At 37.1% G+C, this 25,265-nt stretch overlaps 2 protein-coding genes across 3 annotated transcripts in view; both read right to left on the bottom strand.

Annotated features, from left to right (window-relative positions):
* Nucleotides 1-2,462: 2,462 nt before the first annotated feature.
* Nucleotides 2,463-7,631, bottom strand: LOC307014192 (nucleoside diphosphate kinase B-like). Its single transcript, XM_079641992.1, has 5 exons — nt 7,478-7,631; nt 5,693-5,825; nt 4,111-4,212; nt 3,412-3,524; nt 2,463-2,737 (listed from the first exon to the last, which is right to left on the bottom strand). The coding sequence occupies exons 2-5, from the start codon at nt 5,807-5,809 to the stop codon at nt 2,620-2,622; spliced, it is 450 nt and encodes a 149-aa protein (XP_079498118.1). The 5' UTR covers nt 5,810-5,825; nt 7,478-7,631; the 3' UTR covers nt 2,463-2,619.
* Nucleotides 7,632-12,307: 4,676 nt separating this feature from the next.
* rapgefl1 (Rap guanine nucleotide exchange factor (GEF)-like 1) overlaps nt 12,308-25,265 on the bottom strand; it is a 69,593-nt gene continuing 56,635 nt past the window's right edge. For both annotated transcript variants that reach the window (XM_079644200.1, XM_079644201.1), the window contains 6 exons: nt 24,567-24,657; nt 24,056-24,106; nt 23,630-23,717; nt 21,841-21,905; nt 21,069-21,123; nt 12,308-20,720 (listed from right to left, as the gene is read on the bottom strand). In XM_079644200.1, the coding sequence (XP_079500326.1) occupies nt 20,596-20,720; nt 21,069-21,123; nt 21,841-21,905; nt 23,630-23,717; nt 24,056-24,106; nt 24,567-24,657 (475 nt within the window). In that variant the 3' untranslated portion in view covers nt 12,308-20,595. The remainder of the gene's footprint in view (nt 20,721-21,068; nt 21,124-21,840; nt 21,906-23,629; nt 23,718-24,055; nt 24,107-24,566; nt 24,658-25,265) is intronic.

Raw genomic sequence — 25,265 nt, 5'->3', positions numbered from 1 at the left:
GACTGGCTTATCTATAGCCAGTTGAGTAGCACTTGAAATGTTTTAGCCCTATGAAACCTGATGTACTTACAGTGGGGGAAAAAAGTATTTAGTCAGCCACCAATTGCGCAAGTTCTCCCACTTAAAAAGATGAGAGAGGGCTGTAATTTTCATCCTAGGTATACCTCAACTATGAGAGATAAAATGAGAAGAAAAAAAATCCAGAAAATCACATTGTCTGATTTTTAAAGAATTTATTTGCAAATTATGGTGGAAAATAAGTATTTGGTCAATAACAAAAGTTCCTCTCAATACTTTGTTATACCCTTTGTTGGCAATGACAGAGGTCAAACGTTTTCTGTAAGTCTTCACAAGGTTTTCACACACTGTTGCTGGTATTTTGGCCCATTCCTCCATGCAGATCTCCTCTAGAGCAGTGATGTTTTGGGGCTGTCGCTGGGCAACACGGACTTTCAACTCCCTCCAAAGATTTTCTATGGGGTTGAGATCTGGAGACTGGCTAGGCCACTCCAGGACCTTGAAATGCTTACGAAACCACTCCTTCGTTGCCCGGGCGGGGGGCGGTGTGTTTGGGATCATTGTCATGCTGAAAAACACAGCCACGTTTCATCTTCAATACCCTTGCTGATTGTTTGTTTGTTTGTTTGTATGTAGCCTTTATTTAACCAGGTGAAAGCCCCTTGAGATTGAAAGATCTCTTTTTCAAGGGTGACCTGCAGGACATTAGTTACACATGTAACATAAAAACAACAGAACAACAATAAGGATGACATACAACATAATGTACAGGGTACAGTTAAATGGAAGGAGGTTATCACTCAAAATCTCACGATACATGGCCCCATTCATTCTTTCCTTTACACGGATCAGTCGTCCTGGTCCCTTTGCAGAAAAACAGCCCCAAAGCATGATGTTTCCACCCCCATGTTTCACAGTAGGTATGGTGTTCTTTGGATGCAACTCAGCATTCTTTCTCCTCCAAACACGTCTAGTTGAGTATTTACCAAAAAGTTCTATTTTGGTTTCATCTGACCATATGACATTCTCCCAATCCTCTTCTGGATCATCTAAATGCTCTCTAGCAAACTTCAGATGGGCCTGGACATGTACTGGCTTAAGCAGGGGGACACGTCTGGCACTGCAGGATTTGAGTCCCTGGCGGCGTAGTGTGTTACTGATGGTATCCTTTGTTACTTTGGTCCCAGCTCTCTGCAGGTCATTGACTAGATCCCCCCGTGTGGTTCTGGGATTTTTGCTCACCGTTCTTGTGATCATTTTGACCCCACGGGGTGAGATCTTGCGTGGAGCCCCAGATCGAGGGAGATTATCAGTGGTCTTGTATGTCTTCCATTTTCTAATAATTGCTCCCAAAGTTGATTTCTTCTCACCAAGCTGCTTACCTATTGCAGATTCAGTCTTCCCAGCCTGGTGCAGGTCTACAATTTTGTTTCTGGTGTCCTTTGACAGCTCTTTGGTCTTGGCCATAGTGGAGTTTGGAGTGTGACTGTTTGAGGTTGTGGACAGGTGTCTTTTATACTGATAACGAGTTCAAACAGGTGCCATTAATACAGTTAACAAGTGGAGGACAGAGGAGGCTCTTAAAGAATAAGTTACAGGTCTGTGAGAGCCAGAAATCTTGTTTGTTTGTAGGTGACCAAATACTTATTTTACAGAGGAATTTACCAAAAATCCTACAATGTGATTTCCTGGATTCTTTCCCCCCATTCTGTCTCTCATAGTTGAGGTATACCTAGGATGAAAATTACAGGCCTCGCTCATCTTTTTAAGTGGGAGAACTTACACAATTGGTGGCTGACTAAATACTTTTTTGCCCCACTGTATATGATTCTGTTTTCTTCAAGTTTGTATTTTGTTGGTCGAACGCACTTATTGTAAGTCGCTTTGGATAAAAGCATCAGCTAAATGCAATGTAATGTCCAAGACACTGTGAAATGTACTTTGCACTTCAATGGAGTAATACAAAGTTAAAATGGGCATTTTCTTTGTTGATTGAGCTGATTGAATTGTGTAGTTATGGTTAAATCCCAGTTAACTAGTCAGATTTACAATATAATATCGTATTATTTACATTTTTATATTTACAGTAAATTACTGGCTAATGTGTTGCATTACTTCTACAGCAAAAGTGTGAAAATACAAGTAATTACTGTAATTTATGTACAGCAAGGTACCATAATACTACAGCTCTGTACTGCTATATCACAGTAATTCCATGGGCATGGCAACTGTAAAGTCACAGTATTTAGTATTTACTTTTATTCTAATTTACTGTAAAATATCTACAGTCAATTACTGTGAAATATTTACAGTAAATGACTGTGAAATCCATGCAACTAGTAGCCAGTAATTTTACAGCCAAACATTTTACAGTGTAGGTACGGCCTCACACAGCTGCTACTCAGGGGGTTAGACCCAAATGATTTCTGATAAGGAATCAGTGATAGTTGTTAACATGAGACTTTATTGATAAGTGGGACATGTTTTGGATTGATGACTGAAGACCAAGTCAGGGGATCGTCTGCAGGGAGGAGGGATGTGAAGGGGGCGGGGTCAGTGGGGTCCAGTGGGGTGGAGTTTACTGGTGGATGATTGGACACTTTACTCATACAGGAAGGCCTGGGCGCAGGAGGTGTAGGTCACCATCTCCTCGGGCTTGAACCACAGACCGATCTCACGCTTGGCGTTCTCCAGGGTGTCGCTGCCGTGGATGATGTTCCTGAGAAAAAGAGCAGGAAGGTCAGTGGGATCATAGACAGAGTCAGTGATGATTGTGTGTTATAAGTTATATTATAGCATGTATTTAAAAAGCACTAAAAAGTCATACTGTGTCATGGTATATTATTTTATAAATAACCAATACAAAAAAAGCATGATTCAAAAAGTTAAAAAAAATATATATATATATAATATAGTGTGTGACAAAGTATTTAGTTTAAATAAATAAAAAGGAAATATAATAACCATATTGTGGAAGACATAAAGCAATAGTTATGTATGTGATAATAATTTTGTGTGTACAAATTATCATATGTCATTGACAGATCATACCATATTTCCTTTTCATTCAAAAAGGTTCATCATAGAATGTCGTAAAGACAGATCTTTTGCTACACTATGACTTTTGAAAGTATTGTTCTAGGAATAAAGATGTCTTTAAAATAAAGTAAAGTGTGTCCTGACAAAAAGTCACAACACAATGTGGTAGAAAACATTTTATGTTGTATTGTTTTTTGTGTATGGCATTACTATTGTGTGTGTGTGTGTGTGTGTGTGTGTGTGTGTGTGTGTGTGTGTGTGTGTGTGTGTGTGTGTGTGTGTGTGTGTGTGTGTGTGTGTGTGTGTGTGTGTGTGTGTGTGTGTGTGTGTGTGTGTGTGTGTGTGTAAACTCACCTGCCGATGTTGACGCACAGGTCTCCACGGATGCTTCCGGGCTTGGAGTCGGCGGGGTTGGTCTCACCCAGCATCATCCTGGCTAGCTTCACAATGCTCTGACCCTCCCACACCTGCAGCACAACAACATGTCAGAGGGGCGCATTTCAAATGAGAAGCAAAGTAATATGTAGATTAAAGGTGAATGCTTTACAAGTTCATTTATACAACCTATTTGAACAATATGGCCATTTCTAAAAAGTTAACACCTGTGTACAAAATAAACGCATTATGAAATGACAAGCCGAGATAGAATAAGACAAGGAAAATAGCTTATGATACAATCAAATGGATTAAATAAGCATCATCTTTTTCATTTGATTAAAATCTGAATCATATAGAGCGTTTTCAAAGTTTAAAAAAAAGTATTCAAAATGACAAATATATTATGTGAAATATAGATTAAACAATTTGTTAAAAAAACTACTGATTCTTGATCAAGGCATTTGATTGAGTTTTCAAATGTATTTAATAGTGTTCAAGTTGACCTTATGATCTCAAATGTCTCTGATCACACCTGCTCACAGTCTGCTCCATAAAAGGAGACAATTAAAAACAAAGAAGGTGTGAGGAGGGAGAGATAAACACTACAGAGACACATATCTGCATATCTGAGTGAGTGAGTGAGTGAGTGAGTGAGTGAGTGAGTGAGTGATTTACCATGGCGAAGACGGGTCCAGAGGACATGTACTTGCAGAGACCGCCATAGAAAGGCATGTCCTTCAGGTCAGCGTAGTGGCTCTTCATGTGCTCCTCAGAGGACTAAAAACAAAACAAAAAAATATTGAAATATTAATGCAAATACTCAAAGCTGCAAAGTAATAAAGTGCATTTATCTGAATACCATTATGAGGTAGAATTTTCTGATAAATTATGTTAAATATTGTCCTTATAACTTGATAAAACATTCCATTGTTCAATTAGGTTAACTGCCTACAAAACATTTATATTTATTTTTATTTATTTAGTTGTTTGTTATCATGTTTTATTTATCTGATCAAAAGTCATGATTTAATACAACAATCTGCCTGAAAATCAATGTTATCTCTGCATCATGTATATTTTATTAAAGGTATTAATATCTGTTGTTAATTATTTTATAAACTCTTTAATTTCTATACAAAAAAAAGGTTAAACTTATTTGCTAAAAACTCCTTTTTACATAAACTCTGTACATGAGTTTGAGTTCGTCTTCATGAATGTAGATTACAATACTACACATAGACTGTGGAGGACACACAAAAATACACACGGCAGCTGTGAATAACTACAGCAAGTGTGTGATAGTGATATGTGTGAGTCCTTGTGTGTGAGAGTAGCTGCAACATTCATCAACTCAACAGCTGTCAACTCTTATACTGTATGTGTGTGTGTTCCTGTTATTCTATCTTAGTGAGGACCACTCCTTGGACATTCAGAGCAAGGACACTATCTCTTTGTCACTTCTCAGAATGGGGTGTGTGTGGTTTAAAATTAACTTAATCAGAATATCAACTACAATATGAAGCAGAACAGGAATTGCTGGCACAACTTCCCCTACTTCAGTGATTTAACACGTTTAATTTAAGACCTTTTTAAGTCCATGTAGAGTGAAGTTTGATACCCATTTGTACTTTAAGGTCAAACCCGCTCAACAATTTTGGTTGGCAACTTTTCCCAGAGAATCAGTATTTTATATTTCATGTGCGATTCTTTGATTCCTTATGTCCCTAAATGAAACATCTGCCCGTCCTAAAAACAACAACAAACACTTTTATTGATAAAATAACACTACAACCTCACAACAAATGTGGAAAATATAACATAGTAAATTTTACCCTATACCAAAATGTTTAACCACTTTTGATTAAGTTGTTCTTTCATCTATTTACTTGCTTCATTGTATTTAAGTTTTAAAATGGTATTCAATTTAATGTTTTTATTATTAATCACTGATATGTTATTGTATTTAAGTTACAACATGTTAATATTTCTTGTTGTTGTTTAAACAAATATAACCAACAACATTGTATTAAGTTGTAAGATTGTATATTGTTTTTGGTTATTTTGTTTAATTTCCTCGTTGTTGTATTACTATAGCTGATAATGTTGCTTTTAAATCAATTTATTGATAGTAAATATGAACTAACTTTCATTTTGTTTTGGTATCAGTGATTTATTTTTCATACATCCCTGTAAAAATGTTGGATACTTTTCCAACTTTTTTCTTGATTTCCTCAATTAAAACAGATGTCCAGTTTACCTGCACGAACTTGGCAGCCACCAGCTTGTAGCCTCTGGTCTCGAAGCGCTTGATGATCTCTCCGCAGATACCCCTCTGCACACCATCGGGCTTCACGGCGATGAATGTCTGCTCCATGTCGACTGAGAGTAGGCTGCACAAACACCAGTGAAGAAGAAAAAATCATACATAAGAATAAAGTTATGCACTACATTTAGGTAATAAATGGTGTGTGTTGAATTCTTGAAAATGTCTGTTAGTATGTCGTAAGAGGCAAACCTAAAAAAAAAAAAAGATGATATGTTATTTAACCAACTTGATTCTTGTTAGTAACTTCTTATTACTCGTTAATTGTAAGTATTTTAGTCATTTAATTTTGTTATAAAGTGCTAGGAGGATTTATTATTTTAAGGGATTAAAAGGGAAATGTAATTATTTGTAATTAATAAAGTCTTATTATTACTTGTATCTTCGTGTATCTTTCTTTTTTTCCTTGAAATGTTCTTTGAGTATTTCTTTTTGTATTGTTGCCTACTGATTTGTGAGTGTTTTTTCTCATTTTGTCTGATTCGTTCTTTCTTTATTGCAATCTTTTAAAAACAAAAATAAAGTTTTTTTTATTAAGACATTTCAATATGTTCTCTTCTGTGTTAAATGTATATTAAAGGGTTAATCTGATGTGTTTCTCCCTGTTGCTCTGTATCATGTCTCCATCGTATGTTTCCTTCATTAAGACGATATCAAATAACCCCTCATTAGAGACACTTCTGCTGTATGTGAAATCAAAAACGTCCCCTTAAGTCTCGTCTCTCTGCCTGGAAACAGGACCCCGGCTCATGGCACGGAACAAAGCGACTGCTTTCTCATTTTAACAGACTGCCAGCTTGTGTCTGCTCATGTTAAGCCGAGATCAGCAGGTGACTGTGGGAGGAATTCAGGCTGAGATGGCGGAAAAGAAAAACATCTCTACACTTCAGGGGTGAGGTTTCTAGGAGTATAATTAGGGTTCAGGGTCAAATATCGAAGGTCATGCTCTGCTCATTTATCAAAGTCACGGTGTCCTTTTTTAACCTCTTCGCAGCAAGATGTCTGACAGCTGTATCTCTGCAAATACTGACCAGTTGCTCAATTTTTGAAAACAATAACATTTCAGACACATATATATATATAAACATTGAGAAGTTAGAGTAAAATACACAAAGTACTGCAATATATAAACATTTATAAATATATCTAAAATATTGTAAAAAAGTTCACAGTTGAAAATAGTTAATAATGTGGAGTTAATATTCAATCAAATCTTTCAGTGAGATGACATATGTTAATGTTAATTGAATGAACTTTCTGATCTCAAAAATAATTACTTTTATTATAAACTGGTCAAATAATTCATAGTTGATTTCAAGTGTGTTGAGGAAAGATTGTCTATTCTCAATATTTGTTTAAGTTTCAATGCAATAAATGTTCTGCTGCAAATGTGCACTTGTCCAAACAGTTATTTCTTTGAAAATCTTTGTGCATTAAAAAAAACATGTGGACTGCACATTTCTTTGCGCAAATCAACATTTGTATTTTCTCGTGCAGAATGTTATACAAGTTGCAAAGTCTGATATACATCCACAGATTATAAAATAATATCTTAACCTAATTTGAATGAAGAGATATCTTGTTAACCTCAATTTGAGTCCAGAGAAAACACAAAATGGTGTCCCTTTAGTGTGTGTGTGTGTGTGTGTGTGTGTGTGTGTGTGTGTGTGTGTGTGTGTGTGTGTGTGTGTGTGTGTGTGTGTGTGTGTTGATATCTACCTTGGCTTTGGGTTGAGGAGGGCTTGTGAAGAGGAGCAGCAGAGATGTGATCACCGAGGCCGAAGACACCAAGAGGAGCTCTATTTAAAGGAGAGACAGGGTGGGGGGGGGGGGCGTCAAAAATGTGTGTGTGTCAGCGGGGTGGGTTACAGCATATGTGTCAAGTTTGAGTGGCTGAATCTGTGTCTCTGGTCAACAGATCTTTTCAACACCCTGTGTGTGTGTGTGTGTGTGTGTGTGTGTGTGTGTGTGTGTGTGTGTGTGTGTGTGTGTGTGTGTGTGTGTGTGTGTGTGTGTGTGTGTGTGTGTGTGTGTGTGTGTGTGTGTGTGTGTGTGTGTGTGTGTGTGGTAAAAGACAGTCCTCACAAATAACTGTATGTTCTCATTAAAAATATAAATTATTAAAATATATTTATATTATTTGTGAGAAGTGAACAATGGATTGTCTTGAGAAGTCATGCACAATATATATATTGTTTTTAAAAGGTGCAGACATTTGCGAAAAGTGAAAAATGTTGTCAAAAGGATAAAGATCTTTTAAAAGGGAAGCCAATGTTTATAAAAGCTAAGATCTATTCAGAAAGTTAGATATTTTTTGTAAAGTGAAGACGTGTGGATAAGGTCAGGACTTTTTAGAACACAGGAAAACATTTTCTTTGTAAAAATAAAGACCAATTTGGAAAATGAGGACATTTTGAGAAAGTGTGGACATTCGTTGAAAGCTAAGAAATGTGTTAAAAGTGAGGAAATTTGTTAAATATAAGGACATCTTTAGAAGGTGAGGACATTTATGAAAATATAGGACATTTTTGAAAAAGAAAGCCTACTAAATTTCACAGGCATAAACATTCATGGTCCCTTTTATTTGATGTAGGTCAGGTAAACTCGGAATGCACACCATCGGGCTTTAACCCCCCCCTGCAGCTAACACGTCAAAGTGTCCTCGGTCAAAATACTTAACCCCAAAGTACTCCCATATTGAAGTGTATGTTGCTCTAAATTAAAGTGTCAGCATAAAAAGTATTGTACCCATAACCCTCTCGATTGAGTCTATTGAAAATACTACACAACAGCTGCTTAAGTGACCCAAGATATAAAACAGAATTAATTCCAATTTCATTTTTTTTTGCTAGTTTGTCGAATTATGAAAAGTGAGCCATGAGGCTCATATTTAGACTTATCATTTCAAGAAACTGCATCATGATTTTGACACTTTGCAGCAGTAAGGTTGTTGTGTTGTAGCGGCACACAGACAGTCTGACGCAACAGGAGATGAACACCGGATATCTGGGTGAGAGAGTGAGGCAGCAGGTGAATGAGTTTGAATTGTGGAGACATTACAAACACACACACGTATCCAACACACAAACACAGACAGTTAACAGAATCACAGAACTTCACTTCTAGCATTGGAGTTAATGTACTACTCTCCAGAAGGCCAACAAATATGTAGTCAATAAGAAGGAAAGTGAGTTTGGGCATTTCCATGCAATTCAAACCAATTAGAGCTTTACTGAAGAGCATAGCTAAAAGAACCATCCCAACAGAGAGCTTCAGATTCTGTTTCCATGCAGTTTTTTATCTTTGTATAACTCGCTGGACAAAGTATAGCATGTGGAACAACAAACCATTTGCTAAGCTTAACACCACCTAGAAACTGTTGCTAACCTTTAAGATAGTATTAGCATAAAGTTAGGCAGTTACAACATAGAAGTAATGCCTATGTTAAAGCTTTAGTAATAATAGCAATAGTATAATATAAAACTTTGCCTTGACAGGGGGTAGACATGTACTTGTATACTTAACTAGTTTTTAACATTGCCATCTTGATTTTTTTGGGGACCAACAGCAACCCAGAAGGTGAAGCAAAGTACAATGAACAAGAAATGTTTACAATTAACTTTGATAAAGTGAAAACACTAACCGCAATATGTTTTTTACCATTTAACTCTAAATAGGGGCAGCATTAACTAAAAGTACATCATGCAGTATTAAAGAAGCTCTGAAACAGGAGTTTGAGACCGTGAACCCATATTGAAAATGCCTACTGAGGTGAAAATAAAACGTAGGGTTTAGGCTCTTTGGTATTGTCTTAATTTGTCAGACTCTGGGGATTCCACTTGGTTTTAATCAATAATTGCAATAGTTCTTATAGCACAGCAACCACCTACTAGGGCAGGAGTCTGCAACCTTTTTGACCAGAAGAGCCATTTTGCTCCTTTTTCCCCCAACATTTTTTGTCTGGAGCCGCAAAACATATTTCATAGCTTGATAGCTAATAAAGTTGTATTTATTGTTATATCAGACAAAAACTACAGTTTTTTTGCATTTATTAGGCTATTTATTACATTATATACAACTGTTAACCTCTAATAAGAAGCAAAGAACTCCTATAAGGAGAATTACAAATAATACACAGGCCTACTTTAAAATAAATTAAACAGCACTTGGGGAGTCCTCTGAACATTTGAAGGAAAAAAAAATATTATTAAAATGGGCCCACTTTGAAATAAATAAAACATATAGCTGCACCCTAAAAAGAGTTAAAGGTAGGGTAGGTAAGAATGGAGAAACCAGCTCGAGTGCGCTAGAATTTGAAAATACACAACCGGAAAAAATAGGCCTCTTCCTTCAGACAGAGTCCCTCCTCCAACACATACGAACGTGCATCATCGATGAGGCCACGAGATAAGTTTGTGCACAGATGGAACAGAGATGGAAGGCTGACAGGCAGGTAGGCCATCCAGTTATTTTAGCTGGGTCGGCTAAAATGATTGGTCGTGCTTTTTACAGCGCTCCGGCTTCCAGAGATGAATTTTTGTATGTATTTATTGTCAACGCATTTAATATATTCATTGCTATCGGGCCGTTAAGAGCATTGCATGGAATATAACAAAAAGTGTTTTCTGAAATAAATTACATACCCCATTGAATTATGACTGAAGATCGTCAGCTGTCTTCCTCTCCCATGTTGTTCCTCGATACGTAAAGGCTGCAGCACCTTTGACAACTTCTCTCTAGATATCAAACATACCGGTAAACCAGCATCGTTTGCTGTGAAAGCATATAACTCTGTCCACACAGAATTAACTCCTGTGTTCCTCCGGTACTTTTCTTTGATTTATCCATAGTTCGCTCATCGAGCCGGGGGTCCCCGCGCGAGTGCCTCCAAGAAAAGGCGCTCGCGCGGGACCGTAGCAGGATGTGATGCATATTTTAGTTGACCTAATTAAAACCGTTTTGTTTTTTATTTATGTGTCACAGTATCACCTCAAAATACAAGATACGAAACATTTTCAACCGTGCAACAAAATATAAATAGTCCTACAAGTACTTTTATTTTATTTCCTTCTTATTTTTGTCTAAACTCAGGGGAGCCAGAGCAGAGGGCTTAAAGGGCCGCGGGTTGCCGACCCCTGTACTAGGGGATAACAGGTGTAATGTAATGGAGGGGTCTTGTCCTGAAACTGTTACATAACAACTGAAACTCTCTCACACACACACACACACACACACACACACACACACACACACACACACACACACACACACACACACACACACACACACACACACACACACACACACACACACACACACACACACACACACACCAAAAATAAAAATGTTGCAGTTTATCTGTTCTAAGCTGTAAAGTTTTAGGATAAGTTTGTTCAGAAATGTGTAAAACAGTTGGCTAAAATTAATAAGAATAAAAAAATGTTTTTAAATATAAATATGTACAGTGGAAGAAATAAGTATTTGATCTGCTGCAGATACGTTTACCCACTTACAAAGAAATGAACAATCTATAATTGTAATGGTAGGTTTATTTGAACAGTGAGAGTAAGAATATCAGAGACTGCTGCAGACACGCAAACACACCCTCTGCTATATACCTTTAATCTGGAGCTCCAACCTTCCCCCACGTTTGACCCTAAATATAAACCTACTCCTAATCAGGGATGGAAAGCTATCCTCCCAGGGGGCACGCTGGTCCTTACAGTCCTGGGAGGGAGAAGGGACCCTATCAGCTGAATTCAAAACACACCTCCCCTCATACGCAGCCACTCGACTGCCATCTTACATGGCAAGACGTTAGGGACACATGAACCTGAATGGTCCTGAGTGTAGAACTGTGTGGAAGAGTGTGCACTCAGAATGCCACTTGTACGTTGCAGGAACTATTGCAGTGCCAGTGCAAAATGTGTTAGATGCTTGTATTCAGTTTCCTGTGCTCCATGTATTGCCATAAAAAATGTGCTTGGTAAGATGCAAATATTGGATAGCAGTTTTCCAGAACTTCTTATGGGCACGGACACTGCATTTAATTATATTCTAATATTATGTTACATATTTTTTGTTTCTTTTTTTTCCTTTCCTTTTTGTTATTGGCCAATGTCCACACCTTTAATAATGAGTAACTTTAAGCCTTAATATATTTAAACCAGGGGAGTTATTAAAAAAACATAAATTAGAATCTAAAACCACCTTTGGTTTCAGGCAGTAAACATGTTTATTTCTGCTATATAGTCGGGCATTTTTACATAGGGTCTATGCAGAGACCCCCTTTTAATGCCTCAAGTGGCCATTAGAGGAACTGCAGTGTTTGGCCGTGCTCAGTAATAAACCTACCAAATGTGAAGTCAATCAGATAAAAGCGCCATCATCAGGAAATAATTAAAGCGTCCACATACTCTGCTTTAGGAACGAATATCTACAGAAACAATTCATTCATAAGTTAGCATGCTAACATAATTCCTCTATAACCTAAAATAGTAGTAGAGTGATAGCGTAGTGTTGGCTAGTAATTAAAACTCAACGCAGATGTATTATTGTCCAGAGGTTTTATTATTTCAGTGCCAGTAGATTGAGCGTCAGTCTGGAGGAGACGAGACCAACATCTATTTCAATAATTAGACTTCAAATCAATTTAGAAAATTAAACTGTAGGAACACTTAGTAAGATGCAATGTTATACATAGATGGATACAAATATGAATTTCACCGAAAAAGAAATACATCCAGCCGTTCATTTGCCTAATGTCTTAGGATAACGTTTTCTTAGACCATTTCTCCCAGAAATGCTAAAGGATTTGTCTTATTTCAAATTAAAAGCCTCACTTTTAGTGACACTGCAAAAACACCTTCATTGATCTTTATTTTTCATGATTTCTTTACAAGGCTTTGAAAAATGTATTGGTTTTGCAGAAAAAAAATGACAATAAAGTGCACCGCTATGATGCGAAAATAAATCAGTGGTTGGAAAACGTTAACAATTAAGAGGAAAGAAATAAGAAATGAGGATGATAAAGTAATGTAGGAAGAAAAATCCTATTATGAAATACAGTTTCATAAGAAATGAATGAAACTCAAAGGAAATCTTGAACTTGCTTTGTTTCCTAATAAAATGAGCAATGTATTGTCAAATATGGCTTTAATAGTTTACAAATAAAAAAACTTTACAAATAAAAAAAACTTTAATAGTTTACAAATAAAATTACAACTTTGTGTGACTTGAAATACTATAAACTGTTAGTCAAAAATAAAAGAACACTATAACATAGCGAATATAAATCTCAGAATGTAATGTCCTCATAACTCGCCCGTATATTTATTGTATAGAATGACCTTATTCCAAATGTTCCTTTTTGTAGTTTTCCATAATATTCGGTAATATGACACCAACCCTGCAAGCCCCGTCTCCTCACAGACCTTGGCTCCAATCACTCCGTTTGTCTGACGTTCACAGAAATCTTAAAGAAAGACTTGTAATCGATGTAAACAACGACTTCTGTACAAAAAACAAACCGAAACAACCCCAAGCTTTAGATAGAAAACAACAGAACAATCCAACTGAAGAGATTAAACTGTACAATTCATAAAGTCATATATTCATCATAATTTCTTTCCCTTTCGGTCGTCACTGTACATTTTCCCTTTACAAATAAAAAACATCAAATCAAATATTTCTCATCGAGTAAGCATCACTCTCTTTCAGCTGATACATAAAATAGAGTCTCCGTTAGTATTTGCCTATTTACAGGGAAGCAGTATGTACACTTGTTTAATTATTCAGTGTTTTAATGCGGGCACAGCAGACAGCCTCGACCCAAGAGACCGTCCGCATCCAAAAATGATAGATCTCAGCAGAATTACAGGCAGCAGCTGCGAAAGGTCAGAGATCTGGAAGGTTTGGTCGGTTTAGTTGATTTGAAACGTTGACGATAGGTTAGGATTAGAGACAGTTGGGATTCAAGACTTTTGTTTCTGCCCAAAACTACGGCGGGATCTAATAGTAAAGCGCCCATCACCCAGGAAGTGGTCCTGAGAGAGCCACCGGCAGACTAGTGCTGAGGTCATCTTCACTGGGTTTCACACGTTTTAGCCGACCAAACCAACACAAACTTCTCAACAGCAAATATGGAGTCCTGAAAACGTATTCTATCTCAGACTCAGTAAGGGATTTTAAACAACGTTTTCATGTTCTACAAATAAGTCACGCTTAAATGTTCAAACTCTTGCTCTCGAAAGTTTGTACTCGTCCTCTCCTTGGTTTGAACACATCTTCTAGAAAGTTGAAACGGGTGTCATTGAAAGTTCAAAATTGTGTACACAAAATCTGGTTCTCAAAATGTTGGTTTCCAAGGTGTATACTCGTCTTTATGAAAGTTTGAACGAGTGTTCTTGAAAGTTTTAACTTAAGAACACTTAAAGGTAGGGTAGGTAAGAGTGGGGAAACCAGCTTGAGTGCACTAGAATTTGAAAGTACGCAGCAGAAAAAAATCTGCCCCTTCCTTCAGACTTCCTTACAGAGCCCCTCCTCCAACACACACGAACGTGCACATGACCAATGAGGGCACGAGATACGTTTGTGCACGAGATGGAAGGCTGACAGGCAGGTAGGCCATCCAGTTATTTTAGCCGAGCCGGCTCAGATGATTGGTCGTGCTTTTTACACCGCCAAGGCTTCTACAGATGAACTGTTTTTATTGTCAAAGCATTTAATTTATTCATTGCTATCGGGATGTTAAGAGCATTCCATGGAATATAACAAAAAATGTTTCTGAAGTGAATTACCTACCCCACATTTAAGTCAAACTCTTGTACTCAAAAGTTAGAATGCATATTCTTGAAAGTTTGTTTTAGGTTTGGCAAAGTTCAAACTCTTATCTTAATCAAAGTTTAAATTTGTATCCTTGAAATGTTGTTAGTTTTATCAAAAGATTGAACTCCCGTTCTCTAAAGTCCAACTTGTCTTCTCGAATTTGTAATTATTGTTCCCGAATAATTGAAGACATGTTCTAGAAAGTTTTTGTTTTCAAAAGTGTTTGCCGTTCCAACCAATTTGTGTACTGGGGAGTTTAAACTTGTTTCTTGCAAATTCTAGAATCGTTTCTCAAGCCGCCTCAGTTCACACATCATTAAAAAAAATTGAAATGCTGTAAAATAGCGAGGAAAGAACTCAATAAATCAAGGATTTTCAGCTTAGTGTTACTCTTTATATAAATCATCTTGTTTTTCAAAATGGTCTCATTCTGTCCATACATTTCCCAAACAACAAAAAATACTACTTTAAAATAAATTAGACTTTCATGATACTGTTGGGTCTGAAAGCTGAACTGTTGGTCTTTTTCTGACGTGGATACGAGGCGGACTTGTCTCGTGAAAGGGTCGGCCTCGCTGAGCTCTCACAAACAGGATGTTATGGTACAGATGGAGAATGACAAAGTCTCACTGCCACCAGATCGGAGCACAGAGAACACTTTTAAAACCATTTACACCTTTTCAGAAAATGTATACAAACACGTGCACTGTTCGGACGCACTGAAGAGTTTCAGCCCAACCATAAAGCAAAATATTGACTGGACGTCTTAATGAATATAGCTTAACTTATCCAACCGGAAAATTTTAAATAAAATTAAAATTGAAAGGAAGCTGGCCTACATATTTGTTGTGATAAAGGGTCAGTTCATGTTGGAAGTAAGAGTATAATATAATAATAATTTCCTCATATTCAAATTTTATCTCAAAATAATACAACTTTTAGTTTATTTCTAGAATGACATACTTCAAATGTATCAATTAAACTTAACACATTATTTCTGTATTTATTAAGTCTGATTTGTTATTATTTCTAACATTATTCATAATTCAAGTTTACTGTGCATGATATTTGTGGTATTGCTTGTTCTATATAGTTAGAGAATCTGATGCACCAGAAATGTTTCAATAAGTTTTAAAAAATTATCTCCTTAGGAATTCTTTATAAAAAATGACTTCATGACAAATTACTTTTTTAATCCTATAAAAGTTTATTTCGCAATGAAATTCAACATTTTCATTAAATATTAAGCATGAATGTGCATATTATGAAATAATATTAGGCATATGATAAAATTACATTATGACTGTAATCATAAAATCGCAAAATTCTATAAATGTACATCATCGCAAGGACTGTTTTCTGAAATATTATATTATCATTAAAAAAGTATGTTTTTGAGCAGCTGATTATTAGCAACATGATATATTAATATTTGTTTCTTAATATATAATATGTACAACATCTTAGAGGGAAACTCTTCAGTGCTTTGCAAATCATACAAAAAATCTTAACCAAAACAATGTGTCAGTGTTCAGGCTGGACTCAGACCAGAGGCCTGTACTACGAAGCCGGATTTTCGCTTAGCGAGCTAACTTCAGGGAAAACTCTGGGTTTCCGGTCCTAAGACGCTGGTTCTCTTCTTAGCGAGCTAGATCTCCATGGTAACTTGTGCTGAACGGCTAGCCTGGGGCCTATACTACGAATCAGCATTTTCGTTTAGCAAGCTAACTTCAGGGATTTCCGGTCCTAAGAAGTTGGTTCACTTTTTAGCGGGATAGATAACTTATGCTGAGCGGCTAGCCTGCGCCGGAGCAGGATAGGTTCCAGGATAAGAGATCAACTCAGTGAAAGCATCGCCTGCTGACCAATCAGAGCTCAGTGTGCGGAGGAAATACAGTTTAAACTGCCGTTGCAGGAAAGACGGCCAGCCAAAATCACCGACTGTGTGAACGTGAAAATGAATAGAATATCACCTCCCATCTTCAGAGCAATCTGACTATTATAACTATTATTATACTATTATGTTAAGAAAGCTTAATCAAATATCTGCCACAACATAAGTAACCGGATCAAAGTAACATTACGTAGTCTACAGTCCGTTCCACTGTGAGTGCAGACGTCGATGTGTCCCATTATCACATCATATCACATCATAATGTATCATATATTTGCTTATCTGAGTCAGCTTCTTGAGCCGCATCTGGCCGTGGAACACTCAGTGTCACATACTGTATGCAGAAGTATTATTTTAAGCAACACATTAAGTTGACGAAACACTCGAGTCAAATGTAATTAAAGTCAGATCGTGTCTTAGACAGTGATATCATAAACCTGTTAATGTACGCATTCAAACACTTTTTCTTTTACCAGCTGTATTCACCTTGCAGGTGCAGCTATGTGGCTTTTATCCTGGATAAAGTGTGTCATTGATGTTTAAAGTCTTCATATTTGTCAGGAAGTATGACGCTGCGCTGTCAGTGCGCTTCTCCAACTTTGCGATTGGTCAAATGTGGCTAACCCGCCACTTTTATGTGAACGCGCACATAACTAGATAGGGCAAAGCTGGCTTGAGTTAACGAGTTGATAACCAGCGTCGTAGGACCGCTTGGCGAGAGTGCGTTTGTTTTGGATTAGGTAAACTGGGTAACTCAAACATATCCAGGTTATGTTGAACCGGCTTCCTCGTACAGGCCTCTGGTGGTGATCACAGCAGAAAAACAACAACTCTGTAGATTTCTATTATTATAGTAAATATGACTGAAGTGTGATCAGCTGTAAAAACACGGAACCAATCGATCGCAACACAACTGGACTCAACTGAACTCTAATGAAAATCTAGCATAAAGAGTAAACAAAACCTCTCTGTGTCTCTGAGCCCTGAGGTTTGGCAAAAGTGCTTTGTTGCTGCGATAGGTTGACCAACAAGCTCCACTTCCTGTTATTGCCAACAGAACGAACCAATGGCATGGCAGCTTTGATCGAGTCCTTCCTTACAGCCGATTGGTCATTAAAATGTGACAGCAGTTAGATCCCAAACGCTGAGAAAAAAAGGAAGAATAAAACAGTTTCTTCTGTCGACTCTTTCGTAAGTTTGTATTCATCTCCCTGGAGTAATTCTGTCCCGTAAACACGGCTGATTGGCTGCCTTGTGGTTATCAGTTCCATCCATCCATTAGCATTTTCAGTCACTTTATTAAAAGGACCATAGCTGTTTCTTTTCCCAAAGGAGGTCATGTTTTCAGTTTGTTTGTCTTATCCAAAATACCAGATGGATATACTGCATACAATACACTTAACCAAGTTGTGTCCAAATGATTTGGGAAATTAATTGACTAAAGAACTACTTGACTGATTTTGAAGTATGGTTTAGCCGCTCTGAGCAATAAAAAAAACATGTCTCCTTTAAAGGGTCTGTGTTGTTGTTTGTTATAAGCTAATGATCACACCAGAGTCGGGAAAAATACTTCCAAACTTGCGGAATAGGACCATCTTTAGGACAACTGAATGCACCATTGGCGCAGATCTATCAAGGGTGGTATTCTAGTTTAGCATGTTCTAGCTACTTTACCTAGAAAGTGTAATTCAATAGGTTTAGTTATTATTAATTAAAATAAAGTCCTTTAATTTGTTGATTAATTGTATCTTATGGTGAACGTTGCCTATCGATTTCACTTAATTTCGCTGCGTCTACCAAGACAAAACCTAATTCATTTCTTTTACTTTGTTGTTCTGTGAATGTGTCTATATTTTCTAGATACGCACACTAAATGTTTATCCTCATAATAGCTTAAGAACACATTTGTAACAGATGGTCATTTAACCTCTCTATTAGACAACGTCTGTATATCTTTCTCTAGAATCTCATATTTTGACATTTTTATTTGAATTATCGACTGATATGTTTGACGCTAGCGATATATACTGATAAACCATCCCTGCATGACAATTTTCTTAAAATAATAGCTGCTGCCGTCTCAAAGGAATTACACCATATTGGAAAAATAATCACTGAGTATTGCTTTGGCAGTGTGCACGTGATTTTTTGTCAAATGGTTCAAACATGTAGAAAAAAAAAAAACAGCGGTAAGGTCCTTTAAAGCGAGTGCGACGTGAATTCTCCAACCGATTGGTTGTATCCTCAAACACTGTAAAGTGACACTTCATGTGTGTCATCAAAGACCTGGAACAAAAAGCAGAAAAGAGCAAAGAGTTGACGTCTTCAGCATAACACTTAAGATCACGTTGGGTAGAAAACCAGCATCTACACACTCTCAACCAGCGAGGAAACATCCTGAACGTCCTCTGAGAAACGTCTCCTATCAAGGGATCCAAGTAAGTCTGAGAAATCACGGAGGAATCAAATAAAACCAACCCAGTTTCTGACAGCTCTGTGTGGGATATGGCAGCTGACAGGAACCACAGATCAGAGGTCAGCAATACCACAGATGTAGACCATGGATACAATCCATCGTAGCTGAGGGTTCAGTGCCAGATGCACAAGGTCCGTTGTGCCCTTTATTAAACATTAAAGAGTTTGTAAATCTGATGGAAAAATATAGTCAGACCTGAAATCCAGTTTTTCGGAGCGCAGAAGTCTTGCGCGTAAACTTGCGACGTTTGAAGTAGACTGATTCAATCAGCGATCAAACTGGTCTCTACGAAGGTTCAGAGGGACTTGAATGATTTAGTTTCTATTTGTAACTGAAGAGATAAAGGCCCTATTTACACCTGGCCTTAGAAAGCGTCTCGCAGCTCTGATGAAGTTGTTCCCTGATTCGTCTTTGTTGAAGACTCATCAGAACGCTTTTACACTACGTAAGACATGTCAAACGACCCAATGGTTCTATTGATCCAATCTCCCAAAACACATTGAATCCAGGTGTAAACAGATTCTTGGTGTAATGCATCCTAAAATATCCTGAAGAACCAAACTTTCACAATTGCGCCATCTGTTGGATAAAGAATCGATCCGTCTGCATGATGTTCTTCAACATGGAAGTTTTTTTTCTTTTCCTGTGTGGATTATGGTTGTAAAAAACAATTCCAACATGCTTCCCAACACGTTGGATCAACAAGTCATCTGTTTGAAGTGCAGCGTCTTGTTGATGTTGGGTGGATGGTGCCAAAAACTACCCAATACAGCCGTCTTTGTGTAGATCCGAGATGCATCCTTCCAAAAGTACCATATTGACATGAATAAAAGACGATAAAAACTGCGGACAAGTAGTACAAAAACACTACCCTATCTGCTCTTCCTTAACCTTGGACATAGTAAAAGAAGATATCCCTCTACACCCACACTAGGTTAAGTATTTACGTCTCAGCGGATGTTAGTGATGAGCTTTGCTTTATGTGTTGCTGCTTCAAGGAACTGTGGAACGGCATTATCTTATTTCCTCTCCTAAAATATGGTCCTATGCTAAAAGAGATAAGAGAGCATTGAGGCAGCTTCCATTAGCACTCACAATTCCCCCAGATCTTATCATGGCTTCCATTAAGGTACTTGCGGGTCATTTCCAAAGATGTACAAAGAGAACTGGATACAGCGCTGGAGGCGGGACACTGTGAAAATGTGGTTCCTCCTGAGGACAAAAAGAAACCTTCCTCAGCTAAAATGACTCTTAAGTTGCAGCCGTAACACATTGAGACTTTTCCAAGACTTGTTGAAAAAGACTGTTGACTTTTCCGTTTGTTTGGGTCAAGCATCTTCAAATTCGAACTCTGACTGGATCACGAAATGATTTTTTTTTTTTGTGTATCCAGTTTTTGGTCCAGTTTGATAAACTGTCTTCATGTGGCTGATCAAGAACAAAGTCTGAGTCAAATGACATTTTTTGTGATCCAGGTCGAAGAAGATGAAGAGAAGGATGTAGTGTGGTTCCAGTTTGAGTTTCCGTCTTTTCCTTATTTCTGACTGTCTACATCCGTTAGCTTTATTGTCTCCGGGCAGGAATTGCTGGAACAACAGCTTTCTCCTCCTCCTATTATCTCCCTCCCGTCTTTTTCCCCCTCTATGTGTCTTTGGGTTCCAGTTTGCAGGACATGTCGAACAGGAGGTTCTGGTTGTCGATCACCTGCAGCTGCCGGACGTACGCTTTTGTCTGCAGGTGGGAGGGGGACGTCTCTGTATCCATGGCTACCAGGTGACGCAGATACAGACAAAAAACACAGAAGTTAGAAACACTTAATGAATTATTTATGTTACAGCATGAACAAAGTCCAACACGTGTGCTTAGGGAGTTTACTTTCCGTTTGAAATAAAAGTATTTGAAGTCAAACCAACTCATCTTTTGGGTGAGACTTTTTGGAACCATTCCTTCTATTTTAATTGTCCTCCATCTTATTTTAACATTGCATTATGGGAGAATAGTATCCATCAAAAAACACACATTTTTTTTATAATACATGTATTTTAATTTGACATCATATCATTTGATTCTCTTTTGTTTAATAAATATCAGCTGTTTTACATAGAGTGAGTTACCTAGCTGGCTGCTCCGGTACCGCCTGATGATCCTCACCATCTCCGCCACTTTATGCTGCAGGAGAAGAGAAACAGAGAGATGGAAGAGGAGCGGAACCTTTCATTTCATTTCATTTCAAATCTGAGGTCTGACTTCACAAACTTAGACTCGCTCAAAATAAAAAATGAAATGTGACAAATTCACAAATGTTCCAGTTTTTATCCGATTTTGTGCAGATTAACATAGCACAACCTGTACCACTACTACTTAAATACAAAAGAAAAAAATTGATTGAAATATAAATATGTTCACTGTATCAGGTCTATTATTGACAATGATGACATGGCAATTTACTGTTAAAGCTTTTATTTGAAAAGGATGGAAGACAAAATACATAAATGCAAAAATAAGTAAAAACATTTAATTTGTATGAAGTCATTTAAATTACAAACGATCAAGTTACCCTTTAATCATTTAATAAAGCCTACCTTTATTCTAATATTATTCGGCAAATTTAGAGGAATATTGATTTATTCATCATGCATTCATTTTGTTTATAATAACGAATCAATTTGTTTCTGCAGCCCCACGGCTCACAGGCGTTTCTTCATTGAACATTTGGCTACGACAACAGGATAATATTTATATACATGTACTATCAGACAAAGAGGAAGGCTCTTACTTTAAAATAAAAGCACACCACTGTACTTGCTTTAAAGGTTCAACAACATTCATATACGGATTTCTTCTCAATATTAATTTAAATAGTTATTTCAATTTAAATGAACTCACCATCTTCTCAAAGTTGACCAGTTCTCCGTGAAAGGATTTACAGCTCTCATGAAGAAACGTCAAGTCTGAGAAACAGGAAACAAAAAGCACTTCATTCATGAATCCAACGTTAAGAGAAAACTAAAAACACCATCTAATTTCTGTTTATCGTAATTAAATCACTTTAGGGTTGTATTTTCACAGATTCTGTCCTTGATTCAATTAATGACGAATGGAGTAAACTATCACAACATTTTTCAAGATGTAATCTGTGATTGTATTTTAGTATTTCTAATACTTGTGTTTTTAATTCTTCGTTTTGGAAAAAGTATTTCAGTTTTTCACAAAGGAACTGTATTCTTAATTCCTTTAATTTTCCATTCGGGAAAATATGATGATTGTGACATTTGGATTTTAAGATTTTTAAAGACCTTAAGCCAATCATTGGCAGTGTTGATTCTTATTTGATTTGATTGAAATGTGCATCAAAATGTTATTTAAAAAATCAAATATGGAGGAAACAGATATGTATCAGTAATGTCAGCAGGTGGAGATTACCGTAGATGTTGCCCTCTGGTGGTGGTTTGCTTTCAAAGCCCGGGGCACTTCTTTGTATACGTATATATATCTTTTTTAAAAGAGCCATGAACGAAACAACATTTTGATCCCTCTCAAACACGCACACACACTGAACGAGTAAAAGCTGAGGAAAGACATGTGCAAGTTTTTGTATCTATCTGTGTACGGGTGTGTTTGTGCATGTGCTCCTTGTGTGTGTGTCGGTGTGCGTCTGTGTTGAAATACATGTGTGCGTGTCTGTTGAATGAGTCGCAGTGAAAGAAGAGATGAAAAAAAGTGGAGCAAAGAGGAGAAGTGACGATAAAGAGGAGTGTTTGAAGTGTGTGTGTGTGTGTGTGTGTGTGTGTGTGTGTGTGTGTGTGTGTGTGTGTGTGTGTGTGTGTGTGTGTGTGTGTGTGTGTGTGTGTGTGTGTGTGTGCCAGAAGACCTAATTAGCGAGGAGGAGTTTACATGCTAACGCGCTTCACATCTGCTCCACAGCTGGAGGACAAAACTAATTATAAATAAATAATATATACATAAATAATAATACATTATAATAATAAGTATTATTATTATTTATTATATAATGAACTGAGGAAACTCAGTTGTTGTTGTTGTTGTTGTTGTGTGAGAGCATACAGCAGTATTTTCAATTTTAAACTTAACACTGATATAATGGGATGGTTTTATTTACTAAATCTTTCCTCTATACACTAACTTATGTTACTCACTCACTTATAGTAATCATAGAGATTTCAAGATTATAAAGATGTATTTTGTGTTTTCACTGTTTTGAGATATTTGAAAAAGATGTTTTAACTGTATTTTTGCGCTATTTTTTCTAAATTTAAGCATTTACGTGATGTTTTGTACAATATTTCATTACCTCCAATTTGTTGTGTTACCACTCAAAATATGTGTGATGTTTTAAGTTTTATTTCCTCTTGGGATTTTTTGCAATATTTAAATTCTGAATTTTCTGTGTTTTGCACAAATATTTTTGCGATATCTTTACTGATTTTTATCGTCTAAACATAATGTTGTTCTATTTCCTGATATTCAAGCCATTTACAGTTAAAAGCTTTCCAAAATTAGTTAATTTCTCGTGTTCCCACTTGAACTTCTTAAAATGTTCCCTCAAATGTCTTCACGCTATTGCAACACAATGTTGTTCCTGTTCCGAGGCATTTCATTGGTTTGATACTAAATGCTGTCTACATAAGCCCAGATGTGTTTAGTGCCGCCTCACCTTTGAGCAGCAGAGGAGTGAAGGGGATCAGAGGGGGTCTGAGGCTGGTGATCAGATCTCTGTAGGACTTGTGGTTCCTGGAGGGATCCTGTAATATCACAAGTGTTCAGGTACTTTACTGCAGTAGAATAACCCATACCCTTCGGGGGAAACAGATACTAGTTCTAGTATTTACATTTCTGGATTCAAAACATAAGCTAAATAAAATTAAGCATATTAAGGTGATTGAATGTCAGAAAGTAAAGAGCTGGTAGAGGGGTAAAAAGGTAGAATTTTGAGATTAAATTCGTAACGTCGCGAAAAAGACATACAGTATCTATAAAAAATATTAATTCGAGAAAAATTCACTGAGAGTTTAATAACATGGTAAGCCCTAATAAATACCACTCTTTATTTATAAATATATATTATTATTTTTCTACCCACCGCTATGCTCTCAAACTGCTGAAACTGCTTCCTGAACTTCCCTGGGAGACCCTGAGAACACACACAAAAATCATGTTTAACAGGTATAAGTGGCGAAGTCCATAGGGACTTGGCTTGGCAACTGGAAGGTCACCAGCAAGTCCCGGCAAGACCAAGTGCTACCGAGGTGTCCCTGAGCAAGGCATCGTTCCCTACACTGCTCCCCGTTCATAATGGCAGCCCACTGCTCCTAACACTAGGATGGGTCAAATGCAGAGAAACCATGTAAAACAAACATAGTACAAGTGCAAACAAAAAGGTAATGATATATTTAAGGATACTTGTTTCAGGACTAAACTACAAGTCCAAATGGACAAAATAAACCTTGTCAGCAGTCTCCTCTTATTTAAAAACATTTCAATCTTAAATATAACAGCAGCAGAACACCTGCACCCTTTGTTTTCTGTGTCAGTCGGTGGATAATATAAACACAGCAGTTGTGTTTATGCGGCGTCAGGCGTGCGTGTCATACCTCCCAGGTGAGTCTCAGTCGGCTGACAGCTGGATTATCCAAGCCCAGAACGACAGCGAGGAATGACAGCAGGTCCTGTTGCTGCTTACAACTGACACACACACACACACACACACACACACACACACACACACACACACACACACACACACACACACACACACACACACACACACACACACACACACACACACACACACACACACACACACACACACACACACACACACACACACACACACACACGAAAATGACACAAAATTAAAAATGTTAAAGTATATCTGTTCTAAGCTGTAAAGTTTTAGGATAAGTAGTATTGTTCAGAAATGTGCAAAGCAGTTGGCTAAAATTAATAAGAATAAAAACATTTTTTAAAATATAAATATGTACAGTGGAAGAAATAAGTATTTGATCCCCTGCAGATTTTGTAAGTTCACTCACTTTCAAATAAATTAACAATCTATAATTTAAATGGTAGATTTATTTTAACAGTGAGAGCAAGAATGTCAAAAAGAAAATCCAGAAATTGACATTATATAAAAGATACAAATTGATTTGCATTTAACTGTGGGAAATAAGTATTTGATCCCCTTGCAACCAACAAGGATTCTGGCTTCCACAAAACGGTTAAATAAGTCCTCTTCCTTTAGGAAAGTACTCCTTATATCAACTTGTTACCTGTATAAAAGACACCTGTCC

The sequence above is a fragment of the Notothenia rossii genome (genome assembly GCF_949606895.1).
Source record: "Notothenia rossii genome assembly, chromosome: 8".
Taxonomy (NCBI): domain Eukaryota; kingdom Metazoa; phylum Chordata; class Actinopteri; order Perciformes; family Nototheniidae; genus Notothenia; species Notothenia rossii.
This window is presented reverse-complemented; position numbering and strand designations above follow the sequence as displayed.

Coding starts and splice junctions, on each gene's coding strand:
- LOC307014192 (XM_079641992.1), bottom strand. CDS start 5,809: ATGGAGCAGACATTCATCGCCGTGAAGCCCGATGGTGTGCAGAGGGGT. Junction 3,525..4,110: donor CTGGACCCGTCTTCGCCATG/GTAAATCACTCA, acceptor GTTGTGCTGCAG/GTGTGGGAGGGTCAGAGCAT. Junction 2,738..3,411: donor CTGTGCGTCAACATCGGCAG/GTGAGTTTACAC, acceptor TCTTTTTCTCAG/GAACATCATCCACGGCAGCG.